Genomic DNA, 21,311 nt, shown 5'->3' with positions numbered 1-21,311 from the left:
GGTAGTTTAAAAACTTCAGTAAATTGAAGGGACTTGCTTATAGTTCGCTGAACGTGATGGATGAAAAATCCAAAGTGAAAACACAGCTAAGCTCCGGGAAAAACATTCAGCAGCTCAATCAACTAGCTGGAAAAACTATTATAATGTTTCATATCATTTACATTTATTAATATCTTTAACAAGATTTATTAAAATTTACAAATCAGTAAATTTCAATGTGTTGGAGTGCATGCAATACATCAGAAACTGACATTTTTCCATTTGAAGGGAAATAATTGCAGCATTCAAAATGACAACATTGCACACTGGTTACAAGTGTCGTTCAGTGGAGCCCGGCTGGCTCGCGCGCTCCCTCCAGCAGAGAGGTCCCCACCGGTTAGCTGCCCCTGTCTCTGCCTGATGGCGATTTTCAAAGTCCGTCTGGATGGTAGGGCTCGCTCTCGTCACCAGAGTCGACTGGCTGTCGTGCTGCTGTTGCGGTGACCGGGCGATCGCTGCCGGTTGTGCTCGCTGCCCTTCTGGGTGGTGCGAGGCCCCGGCAGGCGGGCGGCAGAGCGCCGGTCGGTGTGTGCTTGCCCGAGGAGGGAGAGGGGGCGGGCAGCTCGGCGGGGAAGATGTCCGCAGCTCTCCTCTCACCCATTGTCGACTATTATAACGACGAGGAGGAGCTAGACAGCGTCGACGATGAGGACGAACGTAGTATCCGCGGCCGCGACTCGGATGAAGGTAACTTCCCGTCCGTTTGCGGCGGAGGGTGCGGAAGAGGGAGGGTTGCTGCAGCCGGCTTGTGGGCCTCGGGTACGGAGGCGGAGACCGGTAGGTAACCGCATCCCGGGAGTACAGGCAGATCCCCGGGCCTCCACTATTGCCCTACAAATAGGGGGGAGTGGGTTGTCTGGGGTAACAGCGGCAGTGGCTGGTGCTGTAAGCCTGCACAAACTTTAAGCAAACTCCCACTAGAAAAGCAACTCGGTCTCATTGATTGACTCGCAGACCATATGTCAATGTTCTCTTATTTTTGTGGACTTTAGTCATTTCAACATGTCTTTGAGTGTTGGGGTAGCTTTAGAGCAGCAAACGGTTGAGAAATTGTTCTGTTATGTTCACCCTTTTCCATTCAAATTTAATGCAGAGTCACTTGTTCCCATTGGGACCCTGTCCAAATAGATGTTATTAGTATGCTAGTGTTAGTAGGTAGTAGTAATATTTACAGCTTTTTCATACTCGGGTCTCCACGTTTGAGCAAATAAAGTATATTGGATAGTGCAGGGTATTTAACCTGAATGTTGGTTAAATTTTTCACATCCTAACTTGGATTGTTTTGGATATATCCTTTCAATCCCTTTGCACGCAGAATATCCGTAGCATAATTGTATGAAAGATTGGTTCTGTTAATATTGCGAGTTAAGTGAGGAACATTCTGACATATGTTCATGTTTACATGGCCTGCTATGGAAGCACCAATGCCCTGGAACAGAAAAGTGTACAAAAAGTAGTGGGTACAGCCTAGTCCATCATAAGTAAAGCCCTCCACACCGCTGAGCATATCTACATGGAGCACTGTCGCAGGAAAGCTGTTTCCATCATCAAGGAGCCCCATCATCCAGGCTATGCTAATTTCTCATTGCTGTAATCAGGGAGGATGTACAGGAGCCTCAGAACCCACACCGCCAGGTTCAGGAGCAGTTATTATCGCTCAGCTATCAGACTTTTGAATGAAAGGGGGTAACTTCACTCACCCCATCACTGAACTGCTCCCACAACCTATCAACTCACTTTCAGGGACTCTTCATCTTATGTTCTTTATATGTGTTGCTTATTAATTTATTATTTGCTTCCCTTTTGTATTTGCACAGTTGACTTTTGCGCAATAGTTGTTTGTCTGCGCTGTTGGTGGTGGTCTTTCATTGATTCTATTGTGTTTCTTTTATTTGCTGTGAATGTCTGCAAGAAAATGAATTTCATGGTTGAATTTAGTGACATTTAATACTTTGATATTAAATTTACTTTGAACTTTTGACATGTAATTGTTCTGATTGCTTTTGGTGCCTGTTAATATTTGGTATTTCAGCATCTAAACTGGTAATGATTGAAACAACAACACACACAAAATGCTGGTGGAACACAGCAGGCCAGGCAGCATCTATAGGGAGAAGCGCTGTCGACGTTTCGGGCCGAGACCTTTCGTCAGGACTAACCGAAAGGAAAGATAGTAAGAGATTTGAAAGTAGTTGGGGGAGGGGGAAATGTGAAATGATAGAAGACCGGAGGGGGTGGGATGAAGCTATGAGCTGGAAAGGTGATTGGCAAAAGTGATACAGAGCTGGAGAAGGGAAAGGATCATGGGACGGGAGGCCTCAGGAGAAAGAAAGGAGGGGGGGGGGAGCACCAGAGGGAGATGGAGAACAGGCAAACAACTAAATATGTCGGGGATGGGGTAAGAAGGGGAGGAGGGGCATTAACGGAAGTTAGAGAAGTCAATGATTGAGTTTTTTTTTACAATGATAGTCAAATAGTATAAATTAATTACCCTGGTCAAGGTCAAATTTGATTTGATTGGGTCAGATTTTAAACTTATCCCAAGCAGACCTTTTGTTTTCATTTCAAGCTATGATTTGTCTCCAAAAGGATTGTGCAATGGATGCTTCAAACTATGTAATTATGCAAAATGTATATGATAGATGATGCGGACAAGCTCAATTTTGTTTATTTATCTTGTGTTTCCTTCATGATCTTCCTCAAGTCCAGTATACCAGCTGTATCTTCTGGACTTGGCTGTTCAGATATTTACTGAGACACCTTTGGTGATAAATATTTAAACTCTTCCATCTGTGTGTACTCCTTATGCTGCTGAGCTGCCTTCAACATGGAGTAATTCTGATTCATTAATTGAAGGAAGACAGGTGGTAAACAACAGGGGTTTCCTTTGTCCATATTTGACTGAATCACTGCAAACCATGGAAGTTCACAGCAACGTTGAGGACTCTTAGAACTTCGATATAATTGTGCCTTCATTATGGGTGGGCCTCTTTTTAAAAAAAACTTTGAGTGGGATGTAACTTGGGATAGCTTTGGAGGAGTCTTGGACATTGGTAGAAGGTGTGATTCTGGGAGAATGGTATCCAACTTTGTTGATGCAATAATTGTAGGCTGTAACTGATTTCAGAATGAAGAGTTGGTGCTGTAGGTTTGAAATCCATACAAGTCAGAGAAATAAGAGAGTAAATTTCCTTCCCAGAGAAAATCGCTTTAAGTTTTCTGCTAAACCAGGAACTTCATAATAAGTTTACTCATAAGGAATGCTGACTTTTTTTTAGAGTAATACGAATGCAGAAGTGAGATTATGACATGGTTGTGCACCCTTTGGAGTCACATATTCAACTTGGGGTTTTTTGGCGCTTAGAAAGTATACATCTTACGAGGGGTGATTGATAAGTTCGTGGTCTAAGGTAGAAGGAGTCAATTTTAGAAAACCTAGCACATTTATTTCTCAACATAGTCCCCTCCTACATGTACACACTTAATCCATTGGTCGTGGAGCATACTGATCGCTCCTTTGTAGAAGTGGTCCACAGCAGGGGTGATTGATAAGTTCGTGGCCTAAGGTAGAAGGAGATGAGTTATACAACTCTCATTACATGCATGTGCAGTTCAACTCTGAGTGAAAATGCAGAAAGTTTACAGTCATCTCCTACCTTAGGCCGCAAACTTATCAATCACCCCTGCTGTGGACCATTTCTGGAGGTCCAAGACACTGATTTCTACAAAGGAGGGATCCATATGCTCCACGAGTGCTGGACTAATTGTGTAAATGTAGGAAAAATAAACGTGCTAGGTTTTCTAAAATTGACTGCTTCTACCTTAGGCCACGAACTTATCAATAACCCCTCATACATTCCTTGGCATGAAATTGGAGAATTGTACAAATATAACTTGTATTTTGCAACAGTCTTCACTGTGGAAGACACTAGTAGTATGGTGGAAGTACCAGGTGTCAGACAGCATGAAGTGTGTGAAGTTACCATGACTAGAGAGAATGTTCTTGGGAAACTGAAAGGTCTGAAGGTAGATAAGTCACCTGGATCTGATGTTGTACACCCCAGAGGTAGCGGAAGAGATCGTGGAGGGATTAGTAATGATCTTTCAAGAATCATTAGGTTCTGGAATAGTTCTGGAAGATTGCAAATGTCACTCCACTCTTCAAGAAGGGAGAGAGGCCGAAGAAAAGAAACTATAGAAACATAGAAAATAGGTGCAGGAGTAGGCCATTCGGCCCTTCGAGCCTGCACCGCCATTCAGTATGATCATGGCTGATCTTCCAACTCAGAACCCTGTACCTGCTTTCTCTTCATACCCCCTGATCCCTTTAGCCACAAGGGCCATATCTAACTTCCTCTTAAATATAGCCAATGAACTGGCCTCAACTGTTTCCTGTGGCAGAGAATTCCACAGATTCACCACTCTCTGTGTGAAGAAGTTTTTCCTCATCTCGGTCCTAAAAGGCTTCCCCTTTATCCTTAAACTGTGACCTCTCGTTCTGGACTTCCCCAACATCGGAAACAATCTTCCTCCATCTAGCCTGTCCAATCCCTTTAGAATTTTATACGTTTCAATAAGATCCCCCCTCAATCTTCTAAATTCCAGTGAGTATAAGCCTAGTCGATCCAGTCTTTCTTCATATGGAAGTCCTTCCATCCCAGGAATCAATCTGGTGAACCTTCTCTGTACTCCCTCTATGGCAAGAATGCCTTTCCTCAGATTAGGGGACCAAAACTGCACACAGTACTCTAGGTGCAGTCTCACCAAGGCCTTGTACAACTGCAGTAGAACCTCCCTGCTCCTGTACTCAAATCCTTTTGCTATGAATGCCAACATACCATTTGCCTTTTTCATCACCTTCTGTACCTGCATGCCCACCTTCAATGACTGGTGTACAATGACACCCAGGTCTCGTTGCACCTCCCCTTTTCCTAATCGGCCACCGTTCAGATAATAATCTGTTTTCCTGTTCTTGCAACCAAAGTGGATAACCTCACATTTATCCACATTAAATTGCATCTGCCATGAATTTGCCCAGTCACCTAACCTATCCAAGTCACCCCGCATCCTCTTAGCATCCTCCTCACAGCTAACACTGCTGCCCAGCTTCGTGTCATCTGCAAACTTGGAGATACTGCATTTAATTCCCTCGTCTAAATCATTAATATATATTGTAAACAACTGGGGTCCCAGCACTGAGCCTTGTGGTACCCCACTAGTCACTGCCTGCCATTCTGAAAAGGTCCCGTTTACTCCCACCCTTTGCTTCCTGTCTGCCAACCAATTCTCTATCCACATCAATACCATACCCCCAATACTGTGTGCTTTAAGTTTGCACACTAATCTCCTGTGTGGGACCTTGTCAAAAGCCTTTTGAAAATCTAAATATACCACATCCACTGGCTCTCCCCCATCCACTCTACTAGTTACATCTTCAAAAAATTCTATAAGATTCGTCAGACATGATTTTCTTTTCACAAATCCATGCTGACTTTGTCCGATGATTTCACCTCTTTCCAAATGTGTTGTTATCACATCTTTGATAACCGACTCTTAGCATTTTCCCCACCACCGATGTCAGACTAACCGGTCTATAATTCCCCGGTTTCTCTCCCTCCTTTTTTAAAAAGTGGGGTTACATTAGCCACCCTCCAATCCTCAGGAACTAATACTGAATCTAAAGAGTTTTGAAAAATTATCACTAATGCATCCACTATTTCTTGGGCTACTTCCTTAAGCACTCTGGGATGCAGACCATCTGGCCCTGGGGATTTATCTGCCTTTAATCCCTTCAATTTACCTAATACCACTTCCCTACTAACATGTATTTCCCTCAGTTCCTCCATCTCACTAGACCCTCGGTCCCTTACTATTTCCGGAAGATTATTTGTGTCCTCCTTAGTGAAGACAGAACCAAAGTAGTTATTCAATTGGTCTGCCATGTCTTTGTTCCCTATGATCAATTCACCTGTTTCTGACTGTAAAGGACCTACATTTGTCTTGACCAATCTTTTTCTTTTCACATATCTATAAAAGCTTTTACAGTTAGTTTTTATGTTCCCTGCCAGCTTTCTCTCATAATCTTTTTTCCCTTTCCTAATTAAGCCCTTTGTCCTCCTCTGCTGGTCTCTGAATTTCTCCCAGTCCTCAGGTGTGCCGCTTTTTTTTTGCTAATTTATATGTTTCTTCTTTGGACTTGATACTATCCCTAATTTCCCTTGTCAGCCACGGGTGCACTACCTTCCCTGGTTTATTCTTTTGCCAAACTGAGATGAACAATTGTTGTAGTTCATCCATGCGATCTTTAAATGCTTGCCATTGCATATCCACCGTCAACCCTTTAAGTATCATTTGCCAGTCTATCTTAGCAAATTCACGTCTCATACCTTCAAAGTTACCCTTCTTTAAGTTCAGAACCTTTGTTTCTGAATTAACTATGTCACTCTCCATCTTAATGAAGAATTCCACCGTATTATGGTAACTCTTACCCAAGGGGCCTCGCATGACAAGATTGCTGACTAACCCTTCCTCATTGCTCAATACCCAATCTAGAATGGCCTGCTCTCTAGTTAGTTCTATAGGCCAGTTAGTCTGACTTCAGTGTTTGGGAAGATGTTGGAGTCGATTATCAAGGATGAGTTCTCAGGGTACTTTGAGGCACATAACAAAATAGGTTGTAGTCAGCATGGTTTCCTCAAGGGAAAATCTTGCCTGTCATATCTTTGGAATACTTTGAAGAAATAACAAGCAGGATAGACAAAAAAATCAGTTGATGTCGTGCACTTGGATTTTCAGAAGGCCTTTGATAGGGTGCCACACATGAGGCTGCTTAACAAACTACGAGCTCTTGGTATTACAGAAAAGATTCTAACATGAATAAAGCAGTGGTTGATTGGCAGGAGGCAAAGAGATGGAAGAAAGGGAGCCTTTTCTGACTGGCTGGTGGTGACCATTGGTGTTCCACAGGGGTCAGTATTGGGGTGATTTTTGTACGTTATATATCAATGATTTGGATGATGAAATTGATGTCTTTGTTGCAAAGTTTGCAGATATGAAGATAAGTGGAGGGGCAGGTAGTTTTGAGGAAGTAGAGAGGCTACAGAAGAACTTAGACTAGGAGAATGGGCAAAGAAATGGCAGATGGAATACAATGTTGGGAAGTATATGGCCATGCACTTTGCTAGAAGAAATTAAGGGATTGACTGTTTTAAATGAAGAAAAAATGGTAAAACCTGAGGTGCGAAGGAACCTTGGAGTCCTTGTGCAGGATTCCCTAAAGGTTAATTTGCAGGTTTAGTCTGTGATGAGGAAGGCAAATGCAATGTTAACATTTGTTTCAAGTGGACTAGAATATAAAAGCAAGGGTGTAATGTTGAGACTTTGTAAAGCACAGATGAAGCCTCACTTGGAGTATTGTGGGCAGGTTTGGCCCCTTAGACAGGATATGCTGAAACTGGAGAGGGTTCAGTGATTCGTGAAAGTGATTGTAGGATTGAATGGCTTGTCACATGAAAAGCATTTGATGGCTCTGGGCCTGTAATCACTGGAGGGGTGATCTCACTGAAACATACCGAAAGGTGAAAGGAGCTCAGTAGGCCAGATAGCATCTATGGAAAAAAGTGCAGTCAGTGTTTCGGCCCGAAATGTTGACTGTACTTTTTCCATAGATGCTGGCTGGCCTGCTGGGTTCCTCCAGCATTTTGTGTGTGTTGCTCAGATTTCCAGCATCTGCAGAATTTTTCTTGTTTGTGAATGATGTAAGGCCTTGATAGAGTGGATGTGGAGAGGATGTTTCCTATGGTGGAAGAGACTCAATAGCAGGGCGTCACTTTAGAATGGAGATGAGGAGGAATTTCTTTAGCCAAAGGCAGGTGAATCTGTGGAAGTCTTTGTTACAGGCAGCTGTGGAGGCTAAGCCTTTATGTATATTTAAGGCAGAGGTTGATAGATTCTTGATTGGTCAGAGCATGAAGGAATATGGGGAGATGTCAAGCGATTGGGGCTGAGAGGGAAATTGGATCAGCCAAGATGAAGTGAAAGAGCAGACTCGATGGCCAAATGGTATAATTCTGCTCCTTTAGCTTATGGTCTTATCTCTTGCATTAGAAGACTAAGAGGTGTTCAAGTTGTGTTGTACTTCTGGTAAGATGGTGGTTTCTACAGGGCCAACCAAAGGTGTTTTGTCCATTTTTTTATGATTGCAAGACCCTGCTGGACATTAATAGTAAAGTACTGCAGGTCTACCTCCATCAGTGAGTTGCTCGTTGGCAGAGAAACTGACGAAGCTGATCTTGGATGCCGACCATGCTGCTGACTGCTTTTAAGTGTGCCTTGTGCTGTGTATTGCATTTTGCACATTGGCCCCAGAGTAATGTTATTTTGCTTGGCTGTATTCATAGGTACCGTATTCATGTATGGTTAAACAACTTAAAATTATTTAAAGGACTGCGGATGTTAGTTAGAAAATGTTGCATCATTTTGATGAATCCTTTTTTGAAAAATAAATATATTAGGTATTTATTTAAGAAGTAAATATTGAAACAGTAATTCAGGTGTCTAGCTAAACAAGTGTTCGTCTAAGATACCGAAAACCACAACATTGTATATTCAGTTACCCTTTAAATGTTCACTGCTAAACCTCCCCAATTTATAAAGCCCAAGAGGTAAACATGCTATTAACGAAACAAATTGCAGGGATGGGGATGAGGGTTGTCTGTGGCTTCAATGCTTTTTCTCTGTGGTCCTTCAGGACTGCTCGCGAATTCAGCCTCAAGTTGGGCCCCATGGGTGGCAGGAAAGAAAGAGGGTGAAGTCTCTACACGTGCTGTCTTTTATTACTCCAGGGTGCCCGGAACTGGACGTGGGTTCCATTGCACCCATATGTCAATCAATAGGAAAAGGGCTTCTCAAACTTTAAATGAACCAATCAGCAAGATGGAAGCAGCTTTCAAACAGAATAACCTACACCCTCTAGAGGACAAGTAATCCCTCAAAAATTGTGATATCATGACAACTCAGTCCTCAAGCTAGTAAAACTCCCACAAATGCCCAGACACAAGACAAAGGTATAATACTCAGTATTATAAGTCCAATAGTTACACCACAGTGTATTATTCTAGTCCTACCAGCCTGCCAATGCCCCAAAAGGCCACAAACTCCACCCCCTGCTCCCCCCCCCCAAGAGTGTAACAGTTATGGAACTGATCCCGAATTTTCATAATTTTGTTCCGATTATTTAGTGTGATCAGCCAAATGAGTGATGTTCCCCGACTTATCAGGAATGTAGGTGCAGCATTCTTGGACCAATAACAATACAAGTACCACCTTTCACTGTGAGCAGGTAATCTAAAGCCATCTGATTCTGCAAGGCAACCATTCCAATAGCTACTACCTCAGCCGAAACCTGGGTTAATGTTTCCTCAGTATCTCTGAGCGGCTACGGCTGTCTTGTTTGCCAACATTTCCATTGCAGCGGCCATGCGTATAGTTCTCTGTACAGCCTAGCAGTACTGTACATAGGAAAGGCTATCATCCAAAACTGTTTGCCTCTATAATCAAATCAAGGCACTTTTTATTGTCATTTCGACCATAACTGCTGGTACAGTACACAGTAAAAACGAGACAACATTTTTCAGGACCATGGTGCTACATGAACAATACAAAAACTACACTGAACTACGTAAACCAACACAAAAACTACACTAGACTACAGACCTACCCAGGACTACATAAAGTACACAGAACAGTGCAGGCATTACAATAAATAATAAACAAGACAATAGGCACAGCAGAGGGCAGTAGGTTGGTAGTCTGATGGCTTGGGGGAAAATCTGTTACATAAATAAACAGCTGAATTGCGGCATCTGGGACTCCGTCCGTTTCTGTACTTCCACCGAGTATTTTGTTGCCACAGATGTAGTCCAATTTAATGTCCATTGGAGAGCAGAATGGACAGGAGAGCTGGCCAGCTAGGGCTTGCTTTTTTCCTGGCACGGACTCCTGCCCACTCGCCTCGCTTCTGCTTCCTCACACACCGCTTACGACGTCCCCACCTCCGGCCACCGGCATGAGGTGACTCCGCAGACTGCAGGCCCGATTCCCTCAGCAAGCCGAGGTCGCGCAATCTAACCAGCAGATTTTCATGAAGGTTTGTTTTTGGGTGATCTCTGTATTGTAGCAGTATCTGGCTCTGTTATCCATTGCCTTAAACCCTAATTGTGCCTTAAAGTTAAATTAAAAACTAAACTAAATTAAATTAAAGTACCGCCTACCCTCTTAGTATGCTGACCAACGTAGGTAAGGTGCTCATCCAAAGCACTGAGCTGATGTGTGATCAGCACAATATATCCCAGATAGCAGCAACCTTACTACTATGGTAGGCCTGAGAGCCATGTCGCTAGTAAGTGCCATTTAGCATCCAAAGAGTACCCATCTTTATGGCACCATTCAGCATAGACACAGCCATCTCAGGGTACCTTTCCCACTTGCACTCGCTGTATCCTACCGACTGGTTTAACCTGTGCTCATACCATCTGCACTAACATTCCTTTCCCTTCCCTGTCGGGTGGGAAATTATTTTTGGAGTCAGAACCTTGGAATTAAGCAAATTATACGTAGGGAAGTACCAGCCCTTAAAACCCTTATTCAATTGGGGGTTATTAAATCTCAGATTCTTTAAAACTGCAGCCATACTATGGGGTGGGGTTGGCTGAAATAGACTACTCCATCCTTGTTTTCCCCAAAACAAAATGCCAAAGCCCGAGAAGCTGGATAATTTCCCCCAACAATCTTTTTCCTTGTCATTGAAAGGGATTGGTATTAATGGCTTCCCTTCTATGGTGTTGTTCGGTGTTTGCAAGCAAATCCAGCAATCCAACGCATTGGTCCTGTTTACATATTCATTCGCCATTTGCGGGAATGTGTTGTAGGACCACCCACCACAGATCAGCATCATTACCACTGCCACCAGCAGCCACCACTTTGTCATTCTATAATGGAGGGTAAACACACACTCACTCTCTCTTGCTTAATGTTGGTTATTCAGTCATGTCATTCCCAGTTCCCCTGGCAATGTAAACCCCAGTCCAGGTGCTATGCTCTCCTCCCAGTCCAGTGGCCATTGTGACTATTGTACCCAAACCTTCCCTGATTCCCTCCAACTCTACCTCCTCTAACTTCAGAGGGTCCAACACAGCTAAATCCTGGGATATGGGAGACCCAGCCAGGTGTTTGGTGATCCACTGCTTGCTGTAGCACACCCAGCCATCCCTGTAGTGTATGGATAGCAGGGTCAGTAGCTTTATTTGCTGTTTCAACAGCCCATTCAAATGTTTGATAAGGCCCGCCACCTGTGGGTAATATGGGATGTGAATCATTCAAGCCATAGCAGATTCCGTGACCCAATCCTGGACCTTAGCTCCTGTAAAATGTGAGCTGTTGTCAGATTAAATATCCCAGGGAACCCCATCCATGGATGCCAAATGCTGTAACCCTTTAATAGTGTAATCTTGGTCAGCACAGACACACGGCTCTGCAACTAGAATGCTGGAATGCGTGTCAACCGTTGTCAGCACATACCGCTTTTTATTTTGTTGTGGTAGAGGCCTGATGCAATTGATCTGCCAGATCTGACTGGCTCCCTTATGTCTTGAGGCACCCACCAGCTGTACTCTGGGTTTAACTTGTTGGCAGGTTGAGCAATTTGCAGCTGCAGTTCGGGCCTCATTGTAAGTTAATGCCACCCCTTAAGCCTCCGCCCACTTCCTTGTCGCATCCTACCCCAAATGCCTACACTTCTGGTGTGTCCAGTCTGCAAGGTGACTTCAGTCCTCCTCGGAACACACCTTGGCCACTGTGATCTTTGTTGCTCGATCCACAGGGTTAGGAGTGGCTTCCTCGGTGTCCCAAGAAGTGTGGGCATCTATGTAGTAGACAGAAATCTGCAGCTCCATGCATCCCTCCAGGTATGTTCCTAATAAGGGTGCCCCTAAAGGGGTTGACTATGCACCTCCCAGTTCTACACGTGCCACTGATGCATCCAAATTGGCATACTATTAGTGACTGCCCAGCATTCAGTATAGACCTTGATAGGCTTGGTGGTCTCTTGGAGGGGCAGAGTTACGGCCACCAATTCAGCCTGTTGGCTTGATCCCGCTCCCCCTCTTCCGGGCCAACCTTGCCTGTTGCAGGGTGGAGAGCCACAGCCTTCCACCACTGCTTGCCGCTCTGCCAACGGCAAGAGCCGTCTGTGAACCAGACGTTTTTCTTCAGGGATCAAATCATCATTTGGCTTACCCTACTGTATGATTGAGGGGTTGATGGTAAGGATTTCATCGAGAGTGCAATGGTGATTATCGGGCAGACACAACTTGCTTATGGAGCTGTCTCACCCCATTAGGACAATTTGCAACATGCGATTTCCATTTGAGGATTGAAGACCGTTGGACGTAGCCCTCTTTGTGGATTTTACGCATTGCATGAAAGGGGGATGCGGTTGTAGCACAACCAACTCAGAAGCTGTTGGGTGTTCAGTGACCTGCAGAACCAAATAACAGGCCAATAACAGCTTCTTAAAGGAGGTGTGTAATGTTGTTGTCTCAGTCCTTAGTTCAAAACCCCAAGGGAACGAGATACCCCTTTAAAACCTGCCATACCCTCTATTCAGCCACCCGAGGGGTAGCCAAAACCGGCAGTTTGAGGGGTATGCTACTGTGTCGCAGGACTAATGGGAGAGCCTGTTCCATGGGCTGCCTGGCAGCCTTGAAAGCCCCTGATGTTCAGGACCCTTTTGGAAAATGGACTTCTTGTGGGAAACCTGATATAGCTGTAATATCGTGGTCAGGTGGGTTATATGTTGGCATCAGTACCCCAAGTCCAACAAAACGCTGTTGCTCCTCCTTCGAGGTGGGACGGCAGTATTCAGAACCTTACATTTAGCCTTTTCAGTTATTTCCTGCTGTCCACAATGGTATTCTCTGGAATAGAACATTCTGACTGGGGTCTTGTATCTTCTCGGGGTTGATGGACCACTCTTGCTTCCCCAGGGAGGTAACTAACTATGTTATCCAATGTCTGTTGCTCTGCTTCCTCTGAGGGTCCTTGTAACAGCACATTATCTATGTAGTGATACACAATCTAACTGTATCTTCTGTAAATCTTGGCTTTCAGGCTGTGGCACAACATAGGACTGTGTATATATCCCTGGAGGAGGCAGCTGAAAGTGCACTGCCAACCTTCCCACGTAAAGGCAAACTGGTCCTGTGATTCTGGACTCAAGGGAATGAAGGAAAAGGCATTGGCCAGATCCACTACCGCATAACAATGCTTCCACTGCCTCTCCCCACCCCTATACCTCAATGACGGTAACCACATCCAGAACAGTGCTTGTGAGAAGCAGTGTGTGTTTGTTCAACTGTTGATAATTGACCGTCATACTCCATGTCCCATCTCACTTCTGCACTGGCCACACCGGACTGTTCTAGGGAGACATGGTAGGGCAAATGACTGCCTCACATACTAGGGCTTGTACCCCGATTTCTTTGCTGCCTCCTGGGGTGCGGATACTGTTTGATGTTGACCACCTTTGAGGGGAACGGAATCACCAAAGACTCCCACTTGGCCAATCCCACCAGTGCCTTCGCCTGGGTTACCCCAAAGGAAAAATTACCCTTGCCTGTCTGCAATGATCTACTCCTCAAAACATTAATGCCCAGAATACATTCAGGAGATGCCACCACTAATGCAGTCATGGGTCCTGCTGATACTGCTTCAAGGGCCACCTGCAATGTAACCTGTGTAGGAAGAAGGGACCCCCCCCCCCCCCCACAAGCCCTTTATAGTAACCCAGGGACACTGTCAGATATCAAGATTACCTGGATTTATCGTATGCTCAACGCCATATCTACCAGTGCCATCCATTGCTGCACATTCTCCTTTCCCCAATGCATTGCAATAGGTGTGCATGTAAGGCCTTGGGTCCCACGGCAGGGAAAAGGCCGCCAATCATATCCACTGGGAGCATTGGCATTGGGCATTGGTGGACGACTGTTCGCACTGGAGATCAGCTATATCCTTTTGTAATGACTCTAGCATGGGATATATGGAATCCTGACCTTGAGGTGTGGAAACTGGCAAGGGATCAGGTAAGGTTCTATCCGAGGAGGGATTAGAAGATGACACCCCTCTCTTGGCTTTACCCTTGCCTGGCTTTCACTTGCAGCGTTTCCTCCACATCTCATATAAGGTAGAATTAGGGACCCCTTCGATCATCTCCTTTGGTACCCCTGCCCTAAGCTGTGCTAAAAACATCTCCTTACAGGTTATATAGCCACATAGCCCCTGTTTGCCTATCCATCTTCCGTACCTTCATTTACATACTCCAACCCTTGCAACAATTGTATGGCTACGTTTATGGGATGACCCACTGCTGGCCTTATTAAAGACAAGCTATTCCTTTTAGATGGGTGGCTGCTGCCATAATCAGATGTGCTATCATAGCAAAGATTAATTCCTCATCCTCTGGCAGGTTATCACTATTGTTGTACACTATTGCAATGAAAGCCCACTGGCGAAGGACCTCAGAGCCTCCCTCTACTGTGCTCCATTCCACTCAGGGCTTTAAATCCCATTCAGGGAGGGAAGGGCATCTGAACCTAACAGCTGCTTCTACTCTCTCCCACAGTGTTAAATTAGCCTCCTGGGAACTGAGTGATGACCTCAGGCTGCTTTTAATTGCATGCTGAGATGATAAGCCCCCTAAAATGCCTCTCTCTACATTAGATAGGGTCACTCCAGTATCCCCTCATTCTGTATCCTCAACAGCCAAGTGGCCAGTGACTCCCCAGATGTCAGTCTGTATCGATCTCCTAATTCCATCAGTTCCTTAGCTGAGAACTCCCTGGTCACTGTGGTCACGGAGGGGCCCTCTGTATTACTACTTATCTGTTTGTGGCCAATGTCCTGCACCTCTGGGTGGAAGAGGCCGCTTGCCCAGCATGGGTCTGGTTTGTAGCGTCTAGGAGGTAGGGCAATCCTTTCTGAGGGAATCCCAGAACTCTATTCTATCCCCTCTTCCCCATCCTCATCTTCTAGCCAGACATCCCCGTCTCCTATACTTGTGTTGAGATCATCGCCCCTCCTCATTATGGCTCATACCTTAGTGGGATCTGGTTGCCATTTAGCCCTTTGAGCCGCCTCTAACTTTTATACCTTCATTAGCTGACAGGCTATCTCTGTACCCTTATCTTTTAGAGCTGTGGCCTGGGTCTGTGCCGTTGTGGCAGCTTTCCCTGTGGCAATGCAGCACTCACGCAACTCTGCATTCTCATCCTCAAGACCTACGATCTGCTAGTGTTGGTGCTTTACTATAGTTGCAAGAAGCCAGAAAGCATCCTTTCAGCTGCCCTTTCTCTTGGGAAATCCTAATGAATTAAGTATGGACAGAATGTGTCCGATTTCAACCCAGGTGGGAATCAAACTGATCCGAACAATATTCAGTCGGTCCATAACCCTGCATTAGGTTAGGGTGGCTATCAAATCTGAGCACCCAGGGGGAATTTCCATCTTTCGTGGGGGGGGGGGGGGTCTTCTGTCCTAGTCATTTGTTTAAAAATACTCATCTGTCCTAAACAGTGGATCCTGCTGATTACGCCAAATGTAACATGGTTCAAGCAGGTTCAAGGATCCAATGAATGAAGCAGGAGACAAAAGATTTAAAAATGGATATATTAGGTATTTGTTTAAGAAATAAAAAGTGAACACTAATTCGGGTGTCTAGTTGAGCAAGTGTTTTTCGAAGCTACTGAAAACCAAAACACTGTACATTCAGTTACCCTTTAAATTAATAGATACTCTGCTGAGCCTCTCAGATTTATAAGACCCAAGAAGTAAGCAAGCTACAAACATATACTTAACTAAAGCCACAGGGTTGGAGGGGCCTGTCTGTGTCTGCAATGCTCCTTCTCAGTGGTCCTTCCGGCCTGGTCGCGAATTCAGCCTGAAATTGGGCCCCTGCAGATGCCATCAAAGAAAGATGGTGAACTCCCTGCACGTTCTATCTTTTATACCCCCAGGGTGCCCAAAACTGGAGATGGGTTCTGTTGTGCACATAAGCCAACCAATGGGAAAACAGTATCACAAACTTTTAAAGGAAACTATTAGCACGATGGAAGTGGCTTTTGAACAAAATAAAATATGCCTTCCAGAGGACAGCTGGGCCACTTTCAAGGAATCATCAGAGAATTTTGAATGAATATGCCACGGTTGTAATGGACTTCATAGACCCTCGCGGGTAAGTGTGTTCTCACAAAATCATTCAGAATCTTCCCCAAACAGAACCCCTGGATGAACCAAGGGATTCGAAATATGCTGAAGTCTAGATTAATGGCATTCAGGACTGGCCATCCAGGAAAGTACAAGAGATCCAGGAACGATATCTGGAAAGCTTTCTCACATGCAAAGTGGCAATTCAGGACAAAACTTGAATCACAGAAAAATGTTTGATAGCAGTGTCAGGGCCCTTACAAAACATAAACAAGCAGCATAATTAACAAGGTTTTTCTCGCAGATAATCATACTATCTTTCCTTTCGTTTAGTCCTGACGAAGGGTCTCGGCCTGAAACGTCGACAGTGCTTCTCCCTATAGATGCTGCCTGGCCTGCTGTGTTCCACCAGCATTTTGTGTGTGTTGTTGATAATGCCTTTTATGTTTGCTTTGACCGACACAACATGGAGATACCTTCATGGACCCTCACAGCCAGAAAACCCTGTGATTTCAGGCTCTGAGACCGACATGAGAGCATCCTTCAGGAGGCTGAATCCATGGAAAGCATCTGGCCTGGACAGCATGCCTGGCTGAGTACTGAAGACTTGTGCTAATCAACTGGCTGGAGTTTCAGACCTCAGACTTCGGCATGAGCTTCAAGCAAGCATCAATCATACTGGTGCCCAAGAAGAATGTGGTAACCTGCCTTCAAGACCATTGTTCAGTAGCAGTTGCATCCTCTAATGAAGTGCTCTGAGTGGTTGGTCATGAAGTATATCCTGCCTGGATCCACTTCAATTTGCCTACCATCACAGTAGGTCAACAGCAGATGCTATTTCATTGGTTTTTCACTCAGCTCTGGGACACCTGGACAGTGCAGATGCATACTTTAGGGTACTCTTCGTTTGCTACAGCTCAGCATTCAACACAATCATGCTCTCAATGCTAACCACTAAGCTCCAAGTCCTAGGCCTTAATGTCTCCCTGTGCAACTGTAGCCTCCATGTTCTCACTTGCATACCCCAGTCAGTGAAGATTAGCAACAACATCTCCATGATCACCATCAGCACAGGTGCACCACAAGGTTGGGTGCTTATCCCCCTGCTTTACTCATTCTATATTGCACCTTTGATGGTGTGGCTAAGTACAGCTCCAGTGCTGTATTTAGTTTTGCTGATGACACTACTGCTGCTGGGCATATCAGAGGTGTGAGATGGAAACAGATTGAAAATCTGGGTGAATGGTACAACAGCCTCTCACTCAATGTCAACAAAATCAAAAAGCTGGATATTGATTACAAGAGAAAGAAACTAGAGATCTATAAGCAAGCCCTGATTAGGGATCGGAGGTGGACCAAAATGTACTGCTCCTGATGTGTCCCATTTAACTGGAATCCACTGTATATGGTAACGTATATGTACTTTGATAATAAATTTGATTATGACTTTTAGAAGAGGCACTTAGTATGCTGACCTTCATCAGTCAGGGCATTGATTTTTGTAGTAGGGACATCCCTCTGCAAGATGGCAGCGCGATACAGCGTGCAGCGGCCACTTTGGAATGAATATCTGTAATCTGTCATGTAGGATGCCGTATACAATCCTGATTTGATGGAGACGGACGTGTGAAGCACAGAGGAACATCTGGTGAAACTGTTGAAATGCCTGTTTCACTGCCGCTGCGACTGATCGGAAAAATCTCTGGGAGGAAGGCCCCGAATCCTCGGCTTTGCCTGTTGCTTGGCGGCTGATGCCGGGGTTGAAGCGCTCGGCAGAGATTGTACTAGGTGCTCTGTGTCTGAGGGATAGTCGGAGGCTCAAAGTTTTTGGACGGGCTTGGAGTTGGCTGTGGTCGGGGCTCCCAGAGTGCTGTATCGGCAAGCTGCGGCGCTGGAGGTTCATGGCAGGAAGAGTTTTCCTTCTACCGTCTGCGTGAGATGATGGGCTGTCGGGACATTGAGACTTGTTTTTAAACCGTGCCGTGGACTGCTCTTTATCAGATTACGGTATTGCTTTGCACTGTTGAAACTATGTGTTATAATTATGTGGTCTTTGTCAGTTAGTCTTTTATCAATTATGGTATTGTCTGCACTGTTGAAACTATATATTAACTATAACTATATGTTACTGTGGTTTTGTGTAGGTCTTGTAGGTTTAGTTTTGTCTGATGGGTTTGCAGTTCCTTCCCGGGGAACGTGCTAAGACGGTAGCGTGATATCGATATGCAGAAGCCTCTCTGGACTCTGGACTGGGGATTACCAAACGTTATGTGGTTTTTCTTGTGTGGTCTGTTTTGTGCTTTTTCGTGATATGATTCCAGAGAACGTTGTCTCATTTTTTAACTGCGTTGTATTTGTGGTTTATAAATGACAATAAACTGAATCTGAATTATGTTGCAGATTTACAAGTCATTGGTGAGGCCACATTTGCAATATTGTGTACAGGTACAGTCTTTCCTTTATTTGGAAAGACATTGTCAAGCTGGTGAGGGGTGCAGAAATGTTTTACAATGGGACTGCCTAGACTAAAGGACCTGAGTTGGAGGGAAAAGTTGGACATGCAGGATATTTATTCTCTGGAGTGCAGAAGAATGAGGGATATGGGTAGGTGGATTGTCAGTCTTTTCCGGTGGTTGAAGAGTCAAGGTAAGAATCAAAATAAGAGGCATGATACAAGATTTAAGAGACTTAAAGGAGTTAACTTCTTTACAAAGTGGATAGTATGTACCTCGAATAAGCTGCCAGAGGAAGTGGTTGATGTGGGTACAATTGCAACATTTAAGAGGCATTTAGATAAGTTCATGGAGGGGAGGGGCTTGGAGGTTTATGGGCTGAAGGTTGGCAACTGGGACAAGCAGGGAAGATGGTGTGGTTGGTGTGAACCAGTTGGGCCAAAGAGCCTGTTTCCAAAATGGAAATCTAAGCAACACACACAGAATGCTGGAGGAACTCAGTAGGCTTGACAGCATGAATGGAAAAGAGTACAGTCAACGTTTTAGCTTGAGACTCATCATCAGGACTGGAGAAAAAAAGTTGAGAGTCAGAGGAAGAAAACTCTCTCAAATTACAGTCTCACTCCTACCGAAAGCACTGCTCTCCACTCTCTCTGCACTAATCCTAACCTCACCATCAAATCTGCAGATAAGGGGGATGCTGTAGTAGTCTGGCAGACTGACCTCTACCTTGCTGAGGCCCAGCGACACCTCCTCTTACCTCTCAAACAGGATCCCACGAAGGAGCACGAGGCCATTGTCTCCCACACCATCACTGACATTATTAACTCTGGGGATCTCCCATCCACTGCCACCAACCTCGTAGTTCTCTCACCCTGCACCACCCATTTCTACCTCCTACCCAAGAACTAGAAACAGCCTGTCCAGGTACACTCATTGTTTCTGCTTGTTCCTGCACCACTGAACTATCTGCATACCTCGACTCAGTTTTATCCCCCCTTGTTCAGTCTCGTCATACCTTCTACATCTGTGATACTTCACATGCTCTTAATCTTTTCAATGATTCAGAGCTTCTTATTTTCACTGTGGATGTCCAGTCCCTATACACCTCCATCCCCCACCTGGAAGGCCTCACAGCTCTCTGTTTCTTTGTTGTCACCAGTCCCAACAATTTCCCCTCCACCACCACTCTACTCCGTCTGGCAGAACTTGTCCTCAGTTTCAAAAATTTCTCATTCAGCTCCTCCCAACTTCCTTCAAACAAAAGGTGTAGCCATGGGCACTCGCATGGGTCTCAGTTATATTTGCCTTTTTGTCGGCTATATAGAACGTACTATGTTCCAAACTTACACTGGTATCACTCCCCAACTCTCCCTACGCAACATCGATGACTATATTGGTGCTGCTTCCTGCACCCATGCAAGCTCAACTTCTTCAACTTTGCCTCAACCTTCCAACCTGCCCTCAAAATTTATCCGGTCCTTTTCCGATACCCCCCCTCCCTCCCCTTTCTCTATCCCCCTGTCTCTATCTCTGGAGACAGCTTGTCTTAACAAACCCACTGAATCTCACAGCTACCTGGGCTATACCTCTTCTCACCCTGTTAGTTGTAGAAATGCTGTCACCTTCTCCCAATTCCTCCATCTGCACTGCATCTGCTCTCAGGATGAGGCTTTTCATTCCAGAACTAGTGAGATGTCCTCCTCCTTCAAAGAAAGGGGTTTCCCTTCCTCCATCAAGGCTGCCCTCAACCCCATCTCTTCCATTTCATGCACGTCTGCCCTCAACCCATCCTCCCGCCACCCACCAGGGATAGGGTTTCTCTTGTCCTCACCTATCACCCCACCAGCTTCCATGTCCATCACATATCTCTCCGTAACGTCCACCAATTCCAATGGTATCCCACTACCAGGCACACCTTTCCCACCCCCCCCCCCCACTTTCTGCTTTCCACAGAGTTTGCTCCCGACATGATGCCCTTGTCCACTCATCCTTCCCCACTGATCGTTCTCCTGACACTTATCCTTGCAAACAGAACAAGTGCTACCCCTGCCCCTACACCCCCTCCTTCACTACCATTCAGGATCCCAAACAGTGCTTCCAGGTGAGGCAACGCTTCTTGTGAATCTGTTGGGGTCCTCTTCTGTGTTCGGTGCTCCCAGTGCAGCCTCCTGTATATTGGTGTGACCCGACGTAGATTGGGAGACCGTGCTGCCAAATACCTATGCTCCATCCACCAGAAAAAGTGGGATTTCCCAGTGGCCACCCATTTTAATTCCATTTCCGACATGAGAGTCCATGGCCTCCTCTATTGTCACAGTGAGGCCACATTTAGGTTGGAGGAGCATCACCTTATATTCCAAACTGATGGCATGAACACTGATTTCTCGAAGTTCCAATAATGCCCCCCCTTCCCGATTCTTATTTCATCGCCTTACCTGCCCATCAGCTCCCTCTTGTGCTCCTCCCCCTTTTCTATGACCTTCTGTCCTCTCCTAACAAATTCTCCCTTCTGCAATCTTGTATCCCATCTCTTCACCCATCAGCTTGTTTCTTCCT

The 21,311-nt window shown here is 45.2% G+C and overlaps 1 protein-coding gene across 1 annotated transcript in view; it reads left to right on the top strand.

Moving 5' to 3' along the window:
• Positions 1 to 380: 380 nt before the first annotated feature.
• The window catches only part of suds3 (SDS3 homolog, SIN3A corepressor complex component), a 72,510-nt gene continuing 51,579 nt past the window's right edge, over positions 381 to 21,311 (top strand). Inside the window, exons 1-2 of the mRNA XM_073065450.1 lie at positions 381 to 726; positions 2,072 to 2,212. Of these exons, the coding sequence (XP_072921551.1) occupies positions 615 to 726; positions 2,072 to 2,212 (253 nt within the window). The 5' untranslated portion in view covers positions 381 to 614. The remainder of the gene's footprint in view (positions 727 to 2,071; positions 2,213 to 21,311) is intronic.

The sequence above is a fragment of the Hemitrygon akajei genome, chromosome 14 (genome assembly GCF_048418815.1).
Source record: "Hemitrygon akajei chromosome 14, sHemAka1.3, whole genome shotgun sequence".
In the NCBI taxonomy this organism is placed as follows: Eukaryota; Metazoa; Chordata; class Chondrichthyes; order Myliobatiformes; family Dasyatidae; genus Hemitrygon; species Hemitrygon akajei.
This window is presented reverse-complemented; position numbering and strand designations above follow the sequence as displayed.